Source organism: Trachurus japonicus, chromosome 17, assembly GCF_045865225.1.
Source record: "Trachurus japonicus isolate A0001 chromosome 17, Traja_1.0".
In the NCBI taxonomy this organism is placed as follows: Eukaryota; Metazoa; Chordata; class Actinopteri; order Carangiformes; family Carangidae; genus Trachurus; species Trachurus japonicus.
The window spans coordinates 30,415-50,875 of NC_140923.1; the positions used below are offsets into that span (position 1 = coordinate 30,415).

Below are 20,461 nucleotides of genomic sequence, written 5' to 3' on the forward strand. Positions count from 1 at the left end.
CCACGAGGCTGATTAGTTCAGTTCAGTTCAGTTTTACTTTATCAGTACCCGTAGGTAGATTCATGGTGCAGTAGGAGAGACATTCATGACAGGACAACGCAGAAGACACACATCATGAAACAGACATGAGTAGACTACAGACACACATCATGAAACAGACATGAGTAGACTACAGACACACATCATGAAACAGACATGAGTAACTACAGACACATCATGAAACAGAAGACACACATCATGAAACAGACATGAGTAGACTACAGACACACATCATGAAACAGACATGAGTAACTACAGACACATCATGAAACAGACATGAGTAGACTACAGGATTAACAGCAGATAGGATCAGATATGACTGAGTGGTGGTGCAGGGGACCATAAAGAGGTTTAAAAAACATTTTCAAACCTCTTTATGGTCCCTGTATTTATTTCCATTGTCCCTAATGAAACGTCATAAACCCTGAAGGTCACAGGAGAAGTAAAGTAGATACATGAATGTAATGTACTCTGATTGGTGTCTGAGCCATTGTTTCAGCTCCTTTTTAACCCTTTCTGTTCTGCTAACAGACTGAGGAGTTCTAACCCTAACGACTCCACAAGACGGTTCCAACGTAGAAACAAGATCAATCAGTGATCGATCAGAGGACCAGATACACACTGATCACTGTTATACAGTAGGTAATGGATGGCTGTGTGTGTCAGTCACTACATAAAACACACACACACACACACACACACACTGGTGATAACAGCTGTGTGTGTTTTATGTTCACTCTGATATTTTCCATGAGGAAGAAACCGAGCTGCGCTCACAATCGTCTGACTGTGGTGGAAGAGTCCAGAACAACGCCCTGCACTGTCCCACACACACACACACACACACACACACACACACACACACACACACACACACACACACAGCCGTCATATCCTCTGACTGACTGGCTGAGTGTGTGTGAGTGTGTGTGAATCACCTGTGAGTGTGTGAGCGAGTCTGGACTTGCAGCAGACGAGGAGTTAAAGGCGCCGCCGCGCGCACAGCTGCAGCACTCGAACCTGCGACTCCTGACGATCGGACACGGAGCTTTACGGTTTACTGATTGATTTGATTTCTACGGTTTACTGATCGATTTTCTATTGGTTGATTGATTATCTGAGGATGAGGAGCAGCTGGATCTCACTGTTCACACTCCTGGCTGCTGCCTGTTGCCAGGCGACACACCACTACCGCTACTACTGTAAGTCTGACTGACTCAATACTAAACTATATCAAATATTATTATTATTACTATTATTATATAAAAATGTCATTTCATTTAAAACACAGTTAAATACTTTGTTAAATAGATGAAGACGCAGTTAAAACACAGTAAAACAAACTGCACTGTTTGAATTAAGACTTGTTAGTTGAGACTTGTTAGTTGAGACTTGTTAGTTGAGACTTGTTAGTTGAGACTTGTTAGTTAAGACGTGTTAGTTGAGACTTGTTAGTTAAGACGTGTTAGTTGAGACTTGTTAGTTGAGACTTGTTAGTTAAGACGTGTTAGTTGAGACTTGTTAGTTAAGACGTGTTAGTTGAGACTTGTTAGTTGAGACTTGTTAGTTAAGACTTGTTAGTTGAGACTTAAGATCTTAGTTAGATGTCGTATTTATTTATTTATTGTTTGAGCTCCTCTCCATCTGTTGTTGTTGTTGTTTCAGACTGAACCTTCGCGTGTTTTCAGCTCTGAGCCGGGGGTTTTTGGTTTTTTATTTTTTTTTTATTTGGTTTTATCTGAAATGATTTGGGTTGATTATTTTGTATCTGTTGTACCTCGAGTTACAACCTCCTGGAAATGATTTGGTGACAAACAAATCCAGAATAATGAAAACAAACAGTTGCTGTTGTAATAAATCAGGAGTTGTGTTAGACTGGAGGAGAATCAGCAGCAGGTTAATCTGCTCTAACATCTTCTTATGAAACTAAACCGACTAACACTTTGCTGTCTGAACTGTCTAAACTTAACTAGTTCAAACTGGCCACTTCTTCTTAAATAACAATGTTTTCATGGTTAAATAAAGGTTGATGACAAAGATGATGAAGTAAACTAAACTAAGTTATCTGGGCTTAACTAAACTAAACTAAATTACTGATTGGACAGTGAAGAGAGACAGAAAAACAAGGACAGAGACTGGGCGATAAACAGTGTCTCAGTTTGGGAATTGAACCAGCGATCACTGCTTCAGACTATGACGACATGGGACATGTTCAATCTAAACTATCTGAACTAAACTAATTAAACCAACTCTCTCTTATGTAACTTTCTACTGTTTCTTTACTTATGAGAATTAAATTATCTTAGACTGTTTTATTACCCTCACCTGTGGATGAGGTCGTGTCGTGGTAATTACAAAGTCGTGAAAAAAGAAAGCCCAGCACCTTAACTCATGGTTGCCGTGGCGACGCCCAGGTGAATGTTATCAGTGAGTCACAGTGAATCCACCATGACTGAGCCGTCTGCACCGGCTCTGAGTCAGCTGTGGCGTGTTTCACCTCAACTTATCTTTGACTTAATGAACTCACTCAAGACCAAAGTTCACTGTGGTGTGAACAGCAAATCAACAGTCTGAACTTCACCGCTGTAAAAGTCTCTTTCACTGCTGGACTGAGTCTGTCGGCTGAGGGGGAATCGAACCTCCAGACTCGGCGGTAGGTCGAGACGTTAAGGTGCTGAGTGGGAGTGGCCCCGGGCCCTGAGGGCGTTGTGTCAGCTGGGTGTGTGTGTGTTTGCTGCTCAGCTGACCCGGGATCAGTCGGTGTGTTTCCATTTCCCCTTAGAAATGCACAAAACCTAAATATCACAATTAACAACTGGTAAATGGAAACGTTTACTACATTTCGTACGTATCAATAGAAAAGTGCATCGCAAAAGTGTTATGGAAACACTTCTTTCAGCTGGAGAACATCACACAGCTGATTGGACGTATCCGTCTCCATAGTTTGTCTGTGAAATCACGCAACATGCTTACATCCATCTTCCTCAAAGTTTAAAAGAATTATGGGATATAGATGAGACTAGACTTTATGAGAGTTATGGCTCATTCGCTAAACACCTTTCAATGGAAGCACCTGGCTGCAAATAGCAATTGTACTTTTTAGATATTTCAGAAATGTTTCCAGGCCACTCCTTGTTCTCACTGCTGCCCTCCGGGAGGCGCTACAGATCAACACGGTCCCACACATCCAGACTGACCAACAGCTTCTACCCCAGTGCCATCAGGCAACTGAACTCTTGCACATAGACTGCCCACACTGACCCACTGCCCACACTGACACTGACAACACTGACTGCACTTTAAAAATTGACTGCTGCACTTTAGGAACTGTGCAATATTGAATGTCTTATCGTTGCTGATTGTGTGTATGTCTTTTTTATCTTATCTTCATTGATGTTTTTAAACCACATGGAGGTTTGCATTTTAAATTTCGTTTGTACCTTGGTATGAATGACAATAAAAGGAATTCAATTCAATTTTATTTAGTGAAAAGCTGTGATCTGTGATGGAAACGCAGCTGGTTATGTAACGTTGCCACTCAGCTGCAGGAACAAGCAGCAGCCTGTTGCTGGTTGGTCAGCGAACGTCCCTCAGCTCCTCAACAGGGCGTTGGCTGGTTTGGTTTGGGTGGGGCCGATGTCTGCAGGGCTTCAGGCTGGGAGGGGCCGCCCGCTCTCACTGGGATCTCTGAACAAACCACAGAAAGAATGAGACACCTCCACCTCTGTAAACATCTGTAACGCGCCGTCTGAACATGTTACATCTCAGTGGAAAGAAACTGTGGCTGCGTTTTTGTCTCTCAGGTTCATAGAACAGATCTAAGGTGGATGTTTGATGTCAAAGGAAACACACCTTTGCCTTTACTGCATCATCAGCTATAGATCTGCACTGAGTTCATGTTCAAAATCGTTTAAAATGACAATTATGGAGACAAACCATGACTTAGCAGAGAGGTACTTAATGATTGTAATAGATTTAATCACTAAAACAACATGGAACCTTAGAGCTCAGAAATAACGAACAGACACCAAACATCAACAACCAGAGGAGCAAATTTTGAAAGATCATAGAAATCGAATCCATAATCAATCAGATGAAATGATTTCCACTTTTCGTCTTCTCCTCCTGCAGCTACAGTTCGCTGCGACTGCAACGGACGGTCTCGGTACTGCCTTCGAGACGCCTTCGGCCTGCACTGCGTGGACTGCCAGGGAAACAGCGAAGGACGGCGCTGCGAGCGCTGCAAGGCCGGCTTCTACCAGGAGGGGGCGGGGCAGAGCTGCACGCCGTGCCGCTGCAACGCCACAGGTGAGAAACCACAGCACGGATGTCCGTGATGTTGGCAGCAGGAGAAACTGTTGCTGCAGTTTAAAGGGATAGTATCATTTTTTTTAAAGTGTGGTTGTATGATCTCCAAATAGCCCCTAAGTACTTTAATTGCAGTAGAAGACTCTCTGCACTCCCCCCGTTAGCAACGCCAGCCCATAATAGCCCTGCCCAGAGATTTACAACATACAGTGTTGTGAACAGACCCAAAGAAACGGCCTATTTTCACGGCCTAAAAGAGGTTTTACCTGAAAAAAAAATACACAGTTCCAATGTTCGCTATAATATCATTTTTTTCCAGCCCTTCAAAGTGCAGGAAAAACACAGTTTTTATTTGGACCTAACCAACCATAAAAACTGTGTTTTTCCTGCACTTTGAAGGGCTGGAAAAAATTATATTATAGCGAACATTGGAACTGTGTATTTTTTTTCAGATTTTGTAGATCATACAACCCCACTTAAAAAAAATGCTACTATCCCTTTAACCCGACTGCTTCTCCTCCAGGTTCTGTCGGCGCTACATGTGACAGCAGCGGCCGATGCAGCTGCAAAGATGGAGTCACGGGGAAGAAATGCAACCGCTGCCCTGACGGACCGATCGGACCCAACGGATGTTCACAAAGGTACGAGCTCAGACGATCGAATGCTTCAGCTGACACTGTAACTGCTTTCGGTGCTTGGATTTTTTAAATAGCACTAAACATTCCTTCTGTTTGCTTTTCAAATGACGCAGTTTCAACTTCCTTCAGTTCTTCCATTGTAACCATTGCTCCAACACATTATTATATTTTCCAGCCGTCAAACCAGAGAGGATTCTGGGAGTCACACCGCACCTTGTTTCTGTTACGGCCACAGCAGCCAGTGTTCTGCACAGTCTGGTTATTCTGTCCACGACATCACCTCCACCTTCACAACCGGTAACTACTGACCTCTTCAACAGAAAAGCCCAGAGACTGTTCCAGCAGTTAGGAGAGGAGTTGTGACAGAGTGTGTGTTGTGTTGTGTTTTCAGGTGCTGATGGTTGGACGGTGGCGACCGCTCAGGGCGTCAAACCCAGTGACGTTCACTTCAGATGGTCACCAACACACAGAGACCTGGAGGTGATCTCCAAACACAGCCTGCCAGTTTACCTGTACGCTCCAGGTGAGAACAGCCCCCCCCCCACCAGAAGCTGTTGTTAACATTTTCATGTTTCCCACATTCTCTGTTGTAAACTGTTTTCTTGTCTGTAACAACATCTCTGTCCCGTCTGTCCGTCCTGGGTGAGGGATCCCTCCTCTGTTGCTCACCCTGAGCTTTCTCCTGGTTTTCCCTGTTAAAAGGGTTTTCCATGGAGTTTTTCCTCAGTGGATGTGAGGGTCTAAGGACAGAGGATGTTGTTATGATGGGATGTAAAGCCCTTTGAGACAAACTGGTGGTAAAAACGGGCTATACAGATAAAACTGCCTTGCTTTGCCTCTTCCCTTGGTTCCTCCTCTCTTCCTCTGACCCGGTGTCTCCTCTGCTCCCTTACAGGCCCTTACTTGGGGAACCAGTTGATGAGTTATGGTCAGAACTTCTCCTTCTCCTTGCGCCTGGACCGGGGTGTCAGACACCCGTCCACCAACGACGTGGTCCTGGAGGGGGCCGGCCTCAGAGTCTCAGCGTCTCTGGGTGAGCTGCGGTCCATCGTCCCCTGTGGACAGAAGATCAAGTACAGCTTCAGGTCAGAGAGACGATCCATCATCATCAACACCCCCTTCATTTCTGTGTCTACGTTTGTGTCGCATCACTGATAAGCTGTGATAGGCTCCACGGAGCTGAAATTAGCCGCCTCCTGGAGATCCACAGTTTGACCTCATCCTTGTTGCTACTTAAAGATTTTTATTTCTAGGAATGTGTGAACATTCCTGTCAGAGTGGAGAAACATTGCTGCTGTAACCAGAGCAAGTAGAAACAGGTCTGCAGCCACTGAGGCTCATGGGATTGACCCCCAGCCGTGTCACAGAGGAAGCTGCAGACTGTTTCCCAGACAACATCCAAAAACAAAGTTTGGGCTAAAAGATGAGCTCAATTTAACACACCTGTGTGATGATGATAGTGGTTGATGGAAAACCAGCAGATCTGGAAAACATGTGTATCTGTTTGATGAGAGCACCTCCATCTCCACATCTGTTATCTGTTCTGGTTTTAGCTCAGGAACAGTCATTCAAATGTCTTGATGGAGCTTGTTCAGTGCAGGCTGGTGAGTGTCTCAGTGTTGTAAAGTGTGAAACTCTTCTGTCTGATGAACAGACTGGACGAGCAGCCCGGCAGCAGGTGGAGGCCTCGGCTTTCATCCTTCCAGTTCCAGAAGCTTCTTCAGAATCTCACCGCTATCAAGATCCGAGCAACGTTCGGCGAAAAAGGTGAGTTTTTCCTCCACCAGCTGGAAACAGGAGGAGCAGATCTGATGTTCGTAATCCTAGTGTTTAGCAGTCAGTAGCACATGTAAACTGTCTTGTCTGTAACAACATCTCTGTCCCGTCTGTCCGTCCTGGGTGAGGGATCCCTCCTCTGTTGCTCACCCTGAGCTTTCTCCTGGTTTTCCCTGTTAAAAGGGTTTTCCATGGAGTTTTTCCTCAGTCGATGTGAGGGTCTAAGGACAGAGGATGTTGTTACGATGCCATGTAAAGCCCTTTGAGACAAACTTTTTGTAAAAATGGGCTATACTAATAAAATTGCCTTGCCTTGCCTTGCCATGACACATGATGTTGTGTCTTCTCAGGACGTGGTTACCTTGACGACGTGCAGCTGGTGTCAGCGCAGCGTGGGGATGGCGTCCCCGCCCGCTGGGTTCAGACCTGCAGTTGCCCAACCGGATACGAGGGCGAGTTCTGCCAACGTTGCACGGATGGCTACAAGCGCAGGACGGCTGCAGACGGAGCCTTCAGCCCCTGTGAAGCCTGCAGCTGCAGAGGAGGCAGCTGTGACCCTCAGACCGGTGACTGTTACTCTGCTGACGAGACGCCCGGGGAGCAGCGCTGCCCGGACGGCTCCTACAGAGACCCCCGGCAGCCCGAGTCCTGCGTGAAGTGCCCCTGTCCAGAGGGAGTGTCCTGCTCGCTGACTGCCGGTTCACTGGGGCCGCGGTGCAACCACTGCCCAACTGGAACCACCGGTAAGTTCCTTAGAGATCAATGTAACAAAAACACAGGAAGTTGTTTTTCATGAAAAGGACCCTGTGCAGCCCCTTATAATTAGGGGACAAACTGTAGAGGTAGTAGACAAGTTCAAATATCTAGGTACATATAATGATTGTAACCTAAATTTCAGTGAAAACACAGACTATATTTTTAAAACCTGTAACCAACGTTTCCATCTACTGCGCAAGCTCAACTCCTTCAGAGTGAGTAAGCACATTATGGAAACAGTTTATAAGAACCTGATAGAGGGCATCTTAACTTTCAACATGGCAATGTGGTACGGTAATCTAAACATGAAAGGAAGAAGCAGTTGCAGAGAATAGTAAACCTCGCCTCAAACATCATAGGGACAAGACAGAAACCATTAAGTTGTATGTATGAGGAAGTGCTGAGGAAAAAAGCTGTCAACATAGCAAATGATCCGTCTCATCCACTCAATAGGGAGTTTGAACTTCTTCCCTCTGGTAGACGTTACAAAGTACCAAGGACAAATCCTAATATTTTTTAAAATGTCTTTATTCCTAATGCAATTGGGGCACTGAACACCATGTTGATGTGTTGTAATGTAACTGCCACTGCTGTCCTGCTTCTTGCCCTGAAGATGTCTGTGTGTTAGTGTTGTTGTTATTGTTGTTGTCCTGGTTGTTGTTTTTATGAAACCAAAAATAAATTTCCACACCGTGGACAATAAATGAAACTAACTAACTAACTAAGTCCCAGAGCAAACTCAACTGATATGACGTCATGATAATAATACTTTAGGCCATGAAGTCTTGAACTTGTCATCGTAGAAAAGTAGAGTTGGGAACAGAAATAAGTTGATTTCATTGGCCCTCAGGTCCTCGCTGTGACGTCTGCCAGGAAGGGTTTTTTGGAGACGCTGCAGGAGTCTCTGGCCCACGTCGCTCCTGCAAACCCTGCGAGTGTAACGGCCACGTGGACGTCAGCGTGGCGGGAAGCTGCGACCGCAACACCGGCGAATGTCTGAAATGTCAGAACAACACGAAAGGCTGGAACTGTGAGACCTGTCTGAGAGGTTTCTACCACAGCAGAGCCACCGACGCCTGCAAACGTAAGAATCTCACTGTCATACTCCTACGGTATGGCAGCTGCATGTGGACAAAAAGGTTCAATGTCTGTAGATGAGAGAGTTTCGTCATAAGTACCCTTTAAAAACTGAATGTAAGAAATAGTGCAGAAATCAAGAATACTGGATCTCTTACTGTTGTTTCCTCTCGTTGTTTCGTGGACCAGCGTGCGACTGCGACATCCTCGGTTCTGAGTCTAGACAGTGTGATGACTCCGGTCACTGTCGGTGCCAACCGGGATTCGAAGGTCTGAAGTGCCAACGATCCAACTGCCCCGCCTGCTTCAGCCCCATCAAGGCAAAGGTACAGCTGCTTGTCCATGGTTCTGTAATAACAGAACCAATCAAAGCTCATATTTAAATCTGCAGGTATTGATAGTTTGACCACATGGGCGCAGCAGAGCGCCACAGTACGCTGAAAACACAGCATCTAACATGTTGCACCTCGTCACGTCAGATGGAGGCGTACGCTGCCAGACTGAAGGATCTGGAGACCAAGTTCTCAGACATGGACGGGGGTTTGACTCCGGCCAACAGCGCTGAGATGGAGGCGACTCTGAGAGCCACCGAGCGGCTGGTCAGCGCTCTGCAGGACGACACCGAGGAGCTGGAAGGTGAGATGATGCTTCAATCCCTTTATCCTTTACTTGGGGTGGAGAATATGAGTTTGAGTTGGGACACTGAGTTCAGCACCAGTGGACATTAGTGAAATCCCTCAGGAGGTTTCAGACTGATGAGAGGATGTTATGTACTGATGATGTCACGTCCCCCTCTGTCTAATAGATTTGGAGAAGAGTCTGCAGCGTCGTCTGTCGTCCATCAGCAGTAGTCAGCTGAAAGAGGGACACGACATCCAGAACCTCGCTGACACGGCCGACGACATCAAACACAAACAGAAAACCTACGAAACAGAGGTGAAGCAGGTCCAGACTCTGATGGATGAGATGAAACGCAAACTGGAGGAGGCCAAGGAGAACCTCAGAGCAGCTGTAAGTCGCTGGAGGGAAGCTTTAAAAAATGAGTGAGCAGAGTATTCTGTGGTGGTAATGTTAACAGCACCAAGGAGATTCAGAAAATGATGGTATTTCCTCTCCCCCTCCCTCAGGACCTTCCTCTTGGAGATGCTCCTTCGCTGGGTCCAAACTTCCTGTCCTCCCTGGTGCAGACAGCCACCAGCCTGGCAGATAAGTAAGTCCATTATACTGATCTCATGATGTCACTGACACACACTGGACCTTCTATGTCTTCATCGTAGCCAGCTGTGATAACTCCTCTCTGTCCATCTCCCAGGCACCAGACGAAGGCCGACACTGTGGAAATAACCGCCAACAACGCTCTGAGTGACTCTGAGAAGAGTTTGGCTCTGGTCCGCAATCTCATGAACAGAGAGAACAAGGTCAAAGGACTGATTGGAGATTTGAAGACCATGTGAGTAGAATAAAGTGTAACCTGTCTTGTCTGTAACAACATCTATTGCACGTCTGTCCGTCCTGGGTGAGGGATCCCTCCTCTGTTGCTCACCCTGAGCTTTCTCCTGGTTTTCCCTGTTAAAAGGGTTTTCCATGGAGTTTTTCCTCAGTGGATGTGAGGGTCTAAGGACAGAGGATGTTGTTATGATGGGATGTAAAGCCCTTTGAGACAAACTGTTTGTAAAAACGGGCTATACAAAAAAAATTGCCTTGCCTTGCCTAGAATCTGTTTGTAGGATTGTCCACACATTGTTAGATACAAGACTCGGGTTAGGACAGACATCAGCACACCCGGGGACACTGTCCCAGCAACATGTTGTTGAACTGTCCATGTGCATTCAGGTACGACCAGACCTCTGCCAAGGTGAAGGGCATGGAGAACCAGGCGATCCGTTTGAGCAGCGAGGCCAAAGACGAGAGCAAAATGGCAGAGGGCATGTTGAAAAGCATCGCCAACATGGAGCAAAACCTCCCAGCGTCCCTGAAGGTAACAGCTGCTGTTCGATGGAGAAACACATCTTGGAAAAAAGCTTTTACTTCCTGAGTGTAAGATCATAATGTTTGTGTGTTTTTCCCATGATGCTCAGGGGGAGGTGGATGCCATGGTCTCCAGGTTGGATGGTATGAAGGGTTTGGTGGACAAGAACGTTGGGGACTTTGAGGCCCTTCAGGGCAGCGTACAGCAAGACATGGCCGCCACCGGCGACCTTCTGGCTAAGGGCCGGGCTGCTCAGCAGGTACACAACCTACTACTAACATCTACACACAACCTACACCACAACATCTACACACAACCTACTACTAACATCATTCTACACACAACCTACACACACACACACACACACACACACACACACACACACACACATACACACAACCTACACCACAACATCTACACACAACCTACTACTAACATCATTCTACACACAACCTACACACACACACACACACACAACCTACACCACAACATCTACACACAACCTACACCACAACATCTACAGTATCTGTGAGCCCAGCTGTGGAGGTATTACTGGGTTTCAAGGCCACATGTGTGTGTTTCTTGGTGTCCAGTATTTACCCAGTCCCATTCTCAACATAACTGCTACTTCCACATTTGGTTCTGGCAAAGAAACACAACAAGAGCCAGAATTGGCCCAGATAAGGAAGTGCGTCAGGCGGCTCAGATCGAGGACCCAAACACACATTTGTCCATAAGTGTCATATTGTAAATGTGTATATGTGTATATATGTAAACCAGAGGAGAGTTCACCATGAGCTGCTAACCCTCAGATGAAGGATAAACAGCAGTTTGACTGAGCTACGTAGCTTCTGTTGATGAGCTGTCTGTTGGATTGATAGGTCACATGTCTTAGTTTTGTTGAGTCACATTGAGATTTTGGATCCAGCTGAGACGTGTCTGTGTTTGCAGGACGCCAACAAACTGCTGGACAGAGTCTACGTTGCCAAGGCCGACGCGGACGGCGCCCTGCAGCGCATCAGCAGCAACACCAAGGAGCTGGACGACGCACTGAGCACGCTGAGAGGTACACGACGCTCTGACTGACACATTGGGTGAATTCCCATTCCCCCCTTAGCCCCTAGCCCGTGGCCCTAGCCCTTCGTTTTGTGCGTTCACGTGAAGTGGTGGTGTCCCAATTCTGGTCCAGACGAGGGTTAGGGGGAAGTGGTCTGGCTATCTGGACCTTCAAACGGAGATTTTTCAGGGGCACACTTCAAACCCAGGTGTATGACAAGTTTCCCAGAATGCATCTTGCGGCAACCGGCAGCTGTTTTATTTCTCACTGTAGCGCTGTTATTAGGTCACTTTGTTAAGTTTTAATATTTTTTCATGCGATAAAGTAGCTGTTTAGATCCCCAATGTGAGGTCGGTTTATCCACATGAGTCTGTTTAGACGTTTGCTCCCATGTTTTTCGGAGAACGTTACGTACATAAATCACCACATTTACATCAATAAATACATGTTTTACAATAAACCGGTCAGTCTGCATTACATTTTATTTTATTTTATTAAGTTAACATGGTTTTAAATACAGGATTTCTGGCAAAAGCTTGTCATGTCTGCTTATGTGAAAGCCAGCAGAGACGACTGATGACGTATGTGATTGTTGAAGAGGTGTTCCAATTCGTAGGGGTTGACTTTCAACCTCTACCCCTTGTAGCTCCGTTTCAGGGGGCAAGGGCTAGGGCTAGGGGTAGGGATGGAAAATAGAATTGGAATTGGGCAATTGATTGATTTAACTTTGTTCATAACTCTGGACTAATCGTTACTCCTCCTCTTCCTCCTCCTCCTCCTCCTCCTCCTCAGGGTTCGACCAGCAGATCGACGGCGGCAGAGCTCTGGCTGACGCTGCCATCGGGCGTCTTCCCGGCATCAACGGCACCATCCAACAGGCCGTCAGCAACAACGATAAGACACTGACCGTCCTGGGAGACGTGTCCCAACATTACGACAAAGCTCTGGGAGGCATCAACGTGCTGGAGGGCCTGGTCAGCAGTCTGGAGGTGTGTTAGCCTAGCTTAGCACTTTTACTTTACTTTCTTTGTTTATTTGGGTGGGACAGTCACATCAATGAACATATAAAAACATGTAAATGTGCCAGATTATAGCAGCAATGCTCATTTCCATCCGGAGTCCCAAAACATAAAAACAGTACAGTGACAGGAAAACACAGTATTAATAACGACACAACAATACAGACAACAAGGACATAACAAAACAACTATAACCAGATAAAACATTGACATTTTAACAACACTTCCATGGGTAGTGGGACCTAAAGAGTTTCTGAGAGATAAAGTGCAAAAGTGCAAAAGTGCAGAGTGCAGGAGTGCATCATGGGTACCAAGTTGTATTGCACGGTGCCCTAAAGTGCACATCAGTTTAAAGTGCCAGGTGTATGGCATCAGATGGTCATGGTATATTATCAACATATTATAACAACTAAATATTCTATCCATATTCACATTTTTGTTGCCGATCTCATTCAAACACTGCAGGTATTACATGACTGCACCCTGACTGATTATTGCACACGAACCAGCCATAAACATTCACACATAGTAACTATACCTCCATTATTTCAGACATACCGGTCATAAACATTCACACATAATATCTACATATGCTAGACCATTGAAGTCAATTGCCCAAGTCACGACACCCAGAACCCGTGGGCTCTGGACTCAGACAGACAGTTGGTGTGATTAGAAGAGGAAACAGCTGCTTACTCGCCCCTCTGCTGGTCGACTCAGTCCTGTTCATGTGAACTGGTTTGACCTTTGCCCTGTGACTGACCGTGTGCTTCTGTTGTTCAGGGAACATTTGGATCGTTGCCGCCTCACAGCGGTCTGCTGAAGGAAGCCACCACGCTCCACAAGGAGGCCGCGGATCTGAAGACAAAGGCGGACGAAGTAGCCGGAGACCTGGAGTTTGAACTGGACGATGCCAAGAGGCGCCAGGGCGACGCCAAGCAGGTAAAGTGTCCACAGAGAGACGCTCTGTCAGGGACAAGACTCACACGGTGTCGGACGTAAAGTATAAATGTTTGTGTGTGTGTGCAGGCGGCCGTCGGAGCAGCTGCAGCTTTCAACAACGCCAAACAGGCCAGAGACGCGGTGGGAAAGACCCTGAGAGACATCAACAACATGCTGGCCAACATGAGTGAGTGCAAGGCGTCATATCTGACACAACAACACTATATGTAACACAACACTGACGCACATTATCTGGACCCAGACAACACACAACAGCTTCAGTGAGTGAGGGAAGTCTGAGTTTGGAGTTCTTCTACTGAAGGTTTCCTTAAAACATCCACTGAAGTCCTCAGGGCTCCAGACTCTGTCACATTTTGCCACTAAAATTTGAGACAGTGCAAGTAAATTTTTCACCTGTGCAACCAGGAAATTAACGTTGGCGAAGCAAACAACGGATGCATACTTTCTCTCCCTGCTAAAACTAGTTTACTTATTTACTTTACTTACTTAGGCCTTTGTGTTCCTTTCGGAACATAGGCCATTGATGAATTGTTTCCACCCTCGTCTGTCTTGGGCCTTTCTCTCCAGCTGTTTAGGGCTGTTAACCCTAGTCTACCAGAGCTATATATCCTGGTTTAGAGGATCATGAGGATCTTCATCAAAGTTTTCATCAGTAACAATGTGAAATGTGAATATTTGCTTTGCAAGTCGAGTTACAGTGTGCAACCCAAATTTATTTTTCTTGCGCTCCTAAAAGCTCCTAATTTTGAGGTTAAAAAAAAGTTAGTCTGGACCCCTGGTACTTAAGGTTTGTTCCTCATTTAGTCTGAAGGAATCCCTTACAGTCAGTCCAACTGGGACCAAAGTGAGGGAGGAACTAAAGCGACTCAACACCATGAGTTTAAGCTTTACAGTGCTACATAAAGAGCGTTGACGCTCTGAGCGGCCGTAGCCATTCGGCTGCAGACTGCAGCTGTGTTCCGAGCCTCTTCTCCTCCTAGACCCTAACCTATTTCGCACATTCTGTGACATAAACTGTAAACTGTCTTGTCTGTAACAACATCTCTGTCCCGTCTGTCCGTCCTGGGTGATGATCCCTCCTCTGTTGCTCACCCTGAGCTTTCTCCTGGTTTTCCCTGTTAAAAGGGTTTTCCATGGAGTTTTTCCTCAGTGGATGTGAGGGTCTAAGGACAGAGGATGTTGTTATGATGGGATGTAAAGCCCTTTGAGACAGACTGTTGGTAAAAACGGGCTATACAAATAAAATTGCCTTGCCTTGCCTTGCCTACCCTGCTCTACCCTAACCCTCCTCCTCCTCCTCTTCCTCCTCAGACCAGCCCGGTGTTGTGGATGAAGAGCGGCTGAAGCAGCTGGAGGACTCGCTGGCCGGCGCCCACAGGGAGGTGGAGGGTCGGCTGCGGCCGCGGCTCAGCGACATGGAGCGGCACGAGGCCGCCATGCGCCGCCGGCTGACCGCCATCAACCTGGACATCGACTCCGTCCTCGGAGACATCGCCAACCTGGAGGACATCCTGAGGTCCGTCCCCGTCGGCTGCTTCAACACGGCGCCCATCGAGGAGGCCTGAGCTCCGTCCGGTTCAACTCTGACTAACGGTGCCTTCATGTGCTATGGTAATTATGGTAAATACCAAAAGACGACGTGAAAAGTGCACATGAACACCCTCTCATGTGGTATTTTCCACTGGGCAACTCGTAGAATGTTTTGATGCCCGAGCTGCTGAGATGAGAATAACCTTTGACCTTTTCAACATGGCGGCGAGCAACGCAAGATTCGTTAATGGTAAGCAAGGCAAGCCTTTAGAAAACACTTAGCAGCTATTCACTTTACATGCGTGCATGTACAGTAAAAAAAAATCTCCATGAATATTAATATTTACCGTTTGAGTTTTGATAATTCATCTTCTTGCTGTAAGAGATGAACTAGGCAATCCAAGATTGTTTTACCCCATAGATATATAGGCTACACGTAGATGCCGCACGTGTATATATCTATGGTTTTACCCAAGTAACAAGTCTGAATCTGTGTGTCCACCATCTTTATTTTCTCTGTGCAACAAAAGCACATGAACACAACGCACTGGTAAATACCAGGTCACAAGTGGAAAATACCATCTGTACCATAGCACATGAAGGCAGCATAACGACGAGGATGTTGTTGCAGTGAACAGCTCAGTGCCGCCCCCTGCTGCTCCTTTAGTATTAACATGAACTTAATCCATCTGATGATCCTGAGTGTGTGTGTGTGTGTGTGTGTGTGTGTGTGACTGTAAGAGAACTCTATTTATAACTGTACAGTTTCAGTTTTTTACCTTTTCATTAATCCAGTGTTTTTATTTGTTGTTAATGTGTCAGAAATATTTATATGTATCTTTACTCTTTCACATAAAAATCACTTTGTCTCATAAAAGAAAAAGAGTTTGTCTTTATTTCTACACGAGCACACGTTTGGATGTACGGAAGCTTAAACTAAGTCGTTGTTTCAACATACCAAACCTGAATTGATAAAAGTTGTAGTTTTGCACCAGTTTTCCTGGATTTGACTTCAGTTACTTCACATCGATATATATTTTTTACTTCAGGAGAACAGAATGTAAAATAAAACACTGTGTTGTCTCAGGTTTATTATCACAAAACATGAAACACTTCCACACAAAGTCGTCCACACTGTATTTACCTGAACGTAAGGGCCTGTCCGGAGTTGACCAATCAGTTGGCAGCTCCTGAACAACCAATCAGATGGCAGCTCCTGTAGACACTGTACTAACCCTAACTCTGCTGAAAGATGCAGCTGCTTCAGTTCCAGAGGTTGAATAATAACCGAGAACCAGTCGACACTCTCGTCTTTATAAAACTATCAACTTATAATGTCGACATGTACGGACGTCTAATGCATTCACTAAAGAAAGAGAAACTGCTCTGACTGAAGAGTTTTCTTAAAGTAGCTATTAAGTATTGTTGATCATATTTAATAATATATAATGATTATTATTATAATAATTATCTCTCACACATTAAAAATGACACATGGTTTTTAAGAGTGCAACACAGTTTACAATCAAAACAAGTCGAAGCAACAAAAAGCAGATTAATACAGAAAACAGGATTCATCTTCAGCTACGAGCTACAACTGACACACACACACACACACACACACACACACACACACTCTCTCTTTCACACACACACACACACACACACACACACACACACACACACACACACACACACACACTCGCTGCAGACAGATGAGGCGTTGATGCACATTTACAGTGTGAATAGAAAATGGCGACGTGGGCGCTGACGATCCCACTGGATGTTTATATTTATATTTATATTTATATTTATCATCAGAATAAATCCACCGTTTGTTTGTTTGTTTTTTGGTTGACGTTGTTCTTTTTGTTTTTGTTTTTTTCTTGTTTTTTCTTGCAAACACGATCACAACAGATCATTAATTTATTTTCTACCAAGTTGAGTAACATTCATGCCAGAACCGAACTGTCGAAGCATGCAGCGTAACCAGGAGCAACAAGAGGACACACACACACACACACACCCTTTCCCTCCCCTCCATCATCATCTTCATCATCTTCATCATCATCATCATCATCTTCATCATCATCATCATCTTCATCATCGCTCCATCTGTCCACACAACAATGCAAGCCCAGAGGTTTCAAAATAAAAGACAAGTTTTCAAAATAAAACAATCCCAGTCAGAGTTTTCAACGTAAAAAATAACCCCTGCAAGTTTTTCAAAATAAAACATAAGATACAAGTTTTTCAAAATAAAACATAACCTCAGGGTTTTCAAAATAAAACATCCCCCATGTTTGCAAAGTAAAACAACCCCCCCCCCCGTGCAAGACGTCAAACTGAAACACGTCGAGCATCGAGCACTTTCTGACGGTCGCAGAGTGGGCGGAGCCTAAACCTCACCTTCGCAGCTCCTGCATGAAGCCCATTGGACGGATCGAGCACGACCCCCCCAACCCCCCCCCTCCCCATCCCAAACCCCCCCAGTACATTTACAAGACAGGAACAGAGAAACAGTGAAACAGTGACAACTCTGCAGCCCTTATCCCCCCCCCCCCCTCTACACCCCCTCCCTCACCTCCAGACCCCCCCCCCCCCCCCTCCCTGATGGTACAGTCACATGACACAGACAGAAGGGACATGAAGCTCCTGTTGACAAGCGACAGTTCAAAGAGTAAATGACACAGACGAGGAGAAGCTGTTGTTGTTGTTGTTTTCTTTGGGGGGGGGGGGGGTAAATATTTATATCGACGATGGTTGTTGTTGTAGTCGTAGGTAGCTGGGCTGGTTTCATGCGGCTCGGCCCTGCAGCTCTCTACCCCGAGGCGTTGATGTAGAGCTGACTCTGCAGGATGTAGTCGATGACGGGCTGACTCAGGTAGTCGACCACGTGGCCGTCGCCGTGCTGCAGCGCCAGTCTGGGGGGGGGGCAGTGAGTCATCAGTGAGTCATCAATGAGTCATCAATGAGTCATCAATGAGTCATCTACTGTAACTAGAGCAGTGGTAAAGAGAGTAAGGACAGCATTGGTCCAATGGAAGCGCCTCCTGGTGGAGGAATATGGGAATTGCAAAAGTCACCCACGTTAATAGCATCATTGAGGATCCTTTACAGATAAACATTAACACATAGGATAGTAAAAAAACATTAATGTTTCAATCTACATTTTGTAATAAACAAATTCTAAGTATAATCTGATATGACCAAGACACCTAAAAACAAAAACACGGCCGTTTTCATCAATTTACCATCAAGTGGGCAACACACATACATTGGAGTGAATGGGTTTTCTGGGCGCTTTTGCAACACCCATATCCTGCCACTAGGGGGCATGAGGCTTTAACCACGGGAGTCAATGGTGGTGTCCTTACTCTCTTTTACAGTACTCCAACTGTAACAAAGAGCTGTGGTAACGATGAGTAACAACGATGTTTTCATCCTCACCTGCTCTTAGTGGAGCTGACGATGGCCAGAGGATGATTCATCGCATCGTTGACCACGGTGATGTTGTCCTGCAACACACACACACACACACACACACACACACACAGGTGAGTGTTTGAAGGGGGCGTGGTCTCGAACCCCCCCCCTCAGTGACTCTGGTTCTGACCTTGTACTTGCGGAGGATGGACGAGTGGTTCATGATCCGCTCCGTGTCGGCGCCGTCACGAGGAACGACCACGATCCCAAAGTCCCCGACGATCACCTCCATCTGGAACAGACGGACAGAGCTGATCAATAGTTTACTGACTGATCGATAGTTTACAGAGCTGATCAATAGTTGAGCTGATCGATAGTTTACAGACTGATTGATAGATTACAGAGCTGATCAATAGTTTACAGACTGATCAATAGTTTATAGAGCTGATTGATAGTTTACAGAGCTGATCGATAGTTTACAGACTGATCGATAGTTGAGCTGATCAATAGTTTACAGACTGATCAATAGTTTATAGAGCTGATTGATAGTTTACAGAGCTGATCGATAGTTTACAGACTGATCAATAGTTTACAGAGCTGATCAATAGTTTATAGAGCTGATTGATAGTTTACAGAGCTGATCGATAGTTTACAGACTGATCGATAGTTTACAGACTGATCGATAGTTGAGCTGATCAATAGTTTACAGACTGATCAATAGTTTACAGAGCTGATCGATAGTTTACAGACTGATCAATAGTTGAGCTGATCAATAGTTTACAGACCGATCGATAGTTTACAGAGCTGATCAATAGTTGAGCTGATCGATAGTTTACAGAGCTGATCGATAGTTGAGCTGATCAATAGTTTACAGACTGATCGATAGTTTACAGAGCTGATCGATAGTTTACAGACTGATCGATAGTTTACAGAGCTGATCGATAGTTTACTGAGCTGATCGATAGTTTACAGACTGATCAATAGTTTACAGACTGATCGATAGTTTACAGAGCTGATCGATAGTTTACTGAGCTGATCAATAGTTTACAGACTGATCGATAGTTGAGCTGATCAATAGTTTACGGACTGATCGATAGTTTACAGAGCTGATGGATAGTTTACAGAGCTGATGGATAGTTTACAGAGCTGATGGATAGTTTACAGAGCTGATCAATAGTTTACAGACTGATCAATAGTTTACAGAGCTGATCGATAGTTTACTGAGCTGATCGATAGTTTACAGAGCTGATCGATAGTTTACAGAGCTGATCGATAGTTTACAGAGCTGATCGATAGTTTACAGGCTGATCGATAGTTTACTGATCAATAGTTTACAGAGCTGATCGATAGTTTACAGACTGATCGATTGGATCAGCCTGTAAACTATCCATCAGCTCTGTAAACTAAGTTTACTGATCAATAGTTTACAGACTGATCAATACTTTACAGAGCTGATCGATAGTTTACAGGCTGATCGATAGTTTACAGACTGATCGATAGTTTACAGGCTGATCAATAGTTTACAGGCTGATCGATAGTTTACAGACTGATCAATACTTTACAGAGCTGATCGATAGTTTACAGGCTGATCGATAGTTTACAGACTGATCGATAGTTTACAGGCTGATCAATAGTTTACAGGCTGATCGATAGTTTACAGACTGATCAATAGTTTACAGGCTGATCGATAGTTTACAGACTGATCAATACTTTACAGGCTGATCGATAGTTTACAGAGCTGATCGATAGTTTATAGAGCTGATAGATAGTTTACAGGCTGATCGATAGTTTACTGATCAATAGTTTACAGAGCTGATCGATAGTTTACAGACTGATCGATAGTTTACAGAGCTGATCGATAGTTTACAGACGGATCGATAGTTTACAGGCTGATCGATAGTTT

At 45.2% G+C, this 20,461-nt stretch overlaps 2 protein-coding genes across 2 annotated transcripts in view; one reads left to right on the forward strand and one right to left on the reverse strand.

Moving 5' to 3' along the window:
• The first annotated feature begins 994 nt into the window (after nucleotides 1–994).
• On the forward strand, nucleotides 995–15,217 carry lamc2 (laminin, gamma 2). The gene is made up of 21 exons (XM_085804640.1): nucleotides 995–1,241; nucleotides 4,171–4,347; nucleotides 4,871–4,988; nucleotides 5,161–5,282; nucleotides 5,377–5,508; nucleotides 5,881–6,070; nucleotides 6,640–6,752; nucleotides 7,112–7,504; nucleotides 8,368–8,601; nucleotides 8,784–8,920; nucleotides 9,074–9,230; nucleotides 9,400–9,605; nucleotides 9,722–9,804; nucleotides 9,907–10,044; nucleotides 10,428–10,572; nucleotides 10,673–10,822; nucleotides 11,515–11,629; nucleotides 12,413–12,609; nucleotides 13,423–13,581; nucleotides 13,669–13,768; nucleotides 14,914–15,217. Exons 1-21 carry the CDS (start codon nucleotides 1,163–1,165, stop codon nucleotides 15,165–15,167), a joined length of 3,399 nt encoding a protein of 1,132 aa, XP_085660766.1. The 5' UTR covers nucleotides 995–1,162; the 3' UTR covers nucleotides 15,168–15,217.
• A 2,669-nt stretch (nucleotides 15,218–17,886) lies between these two features.
• nmnat2 (nicotinamide nucleotide adenylyltransferase 2) overlaps nucleotides 17,887–20,461 on the reverse strand; it is a 32,108-nt gene continuing 29,533 nt past the window's right edge. Inside the window, exons 9-11 of the mRNA XM_085804060.1 lie at nucleotides 18,749–18,850; nucleotides 18,583–18,650; nucleotides 17,887–18,056 (exon numbers count right to left, since the gene is read on the reverse strand). Of these exons, the coding sequence (XP_085660186.1) occupies nucleotides 17,954–18,056; nucleotides 18,583–18,650; nucleotides 18,749–18,850 (273 nt within the window). The 3' untranslated portion in view covers nucleotides 17,887–17,953. The remainder of the gene's footprint in view (nucleotides 18,057–18,582; nucleotides 18,651–18,748; nucleotides 18,851–20,461) is intronic.

What these genes read in the sequence shown, in the direction of transcription:
- lamc2 (XM_085804640.1), top strand. Translation starts at nt 1,163, where the DNA reads ATGAGGAGCAGCTGGATCTCACTGTTCACACTCCTGGCTGCTGCCTGT. An exon ending in ATTGGAGATTTGAAGACCAT is followed by an intron (nt 10,045 to 10,427) that starts GTGAGTAGAATA and finishes ATGTGCATTCAG; the next exon opens with GTACGACCAGACCTCTGCCA. An exon ending in CGCACTGAGCACGCTGAGAG is followed by an intron (nt 11,630 to 12,412) that starts GTACACGACGCT and finishes CCTCCTCCTCAG; the next exon opens with GGTTCGACCAGCAGATCGAC.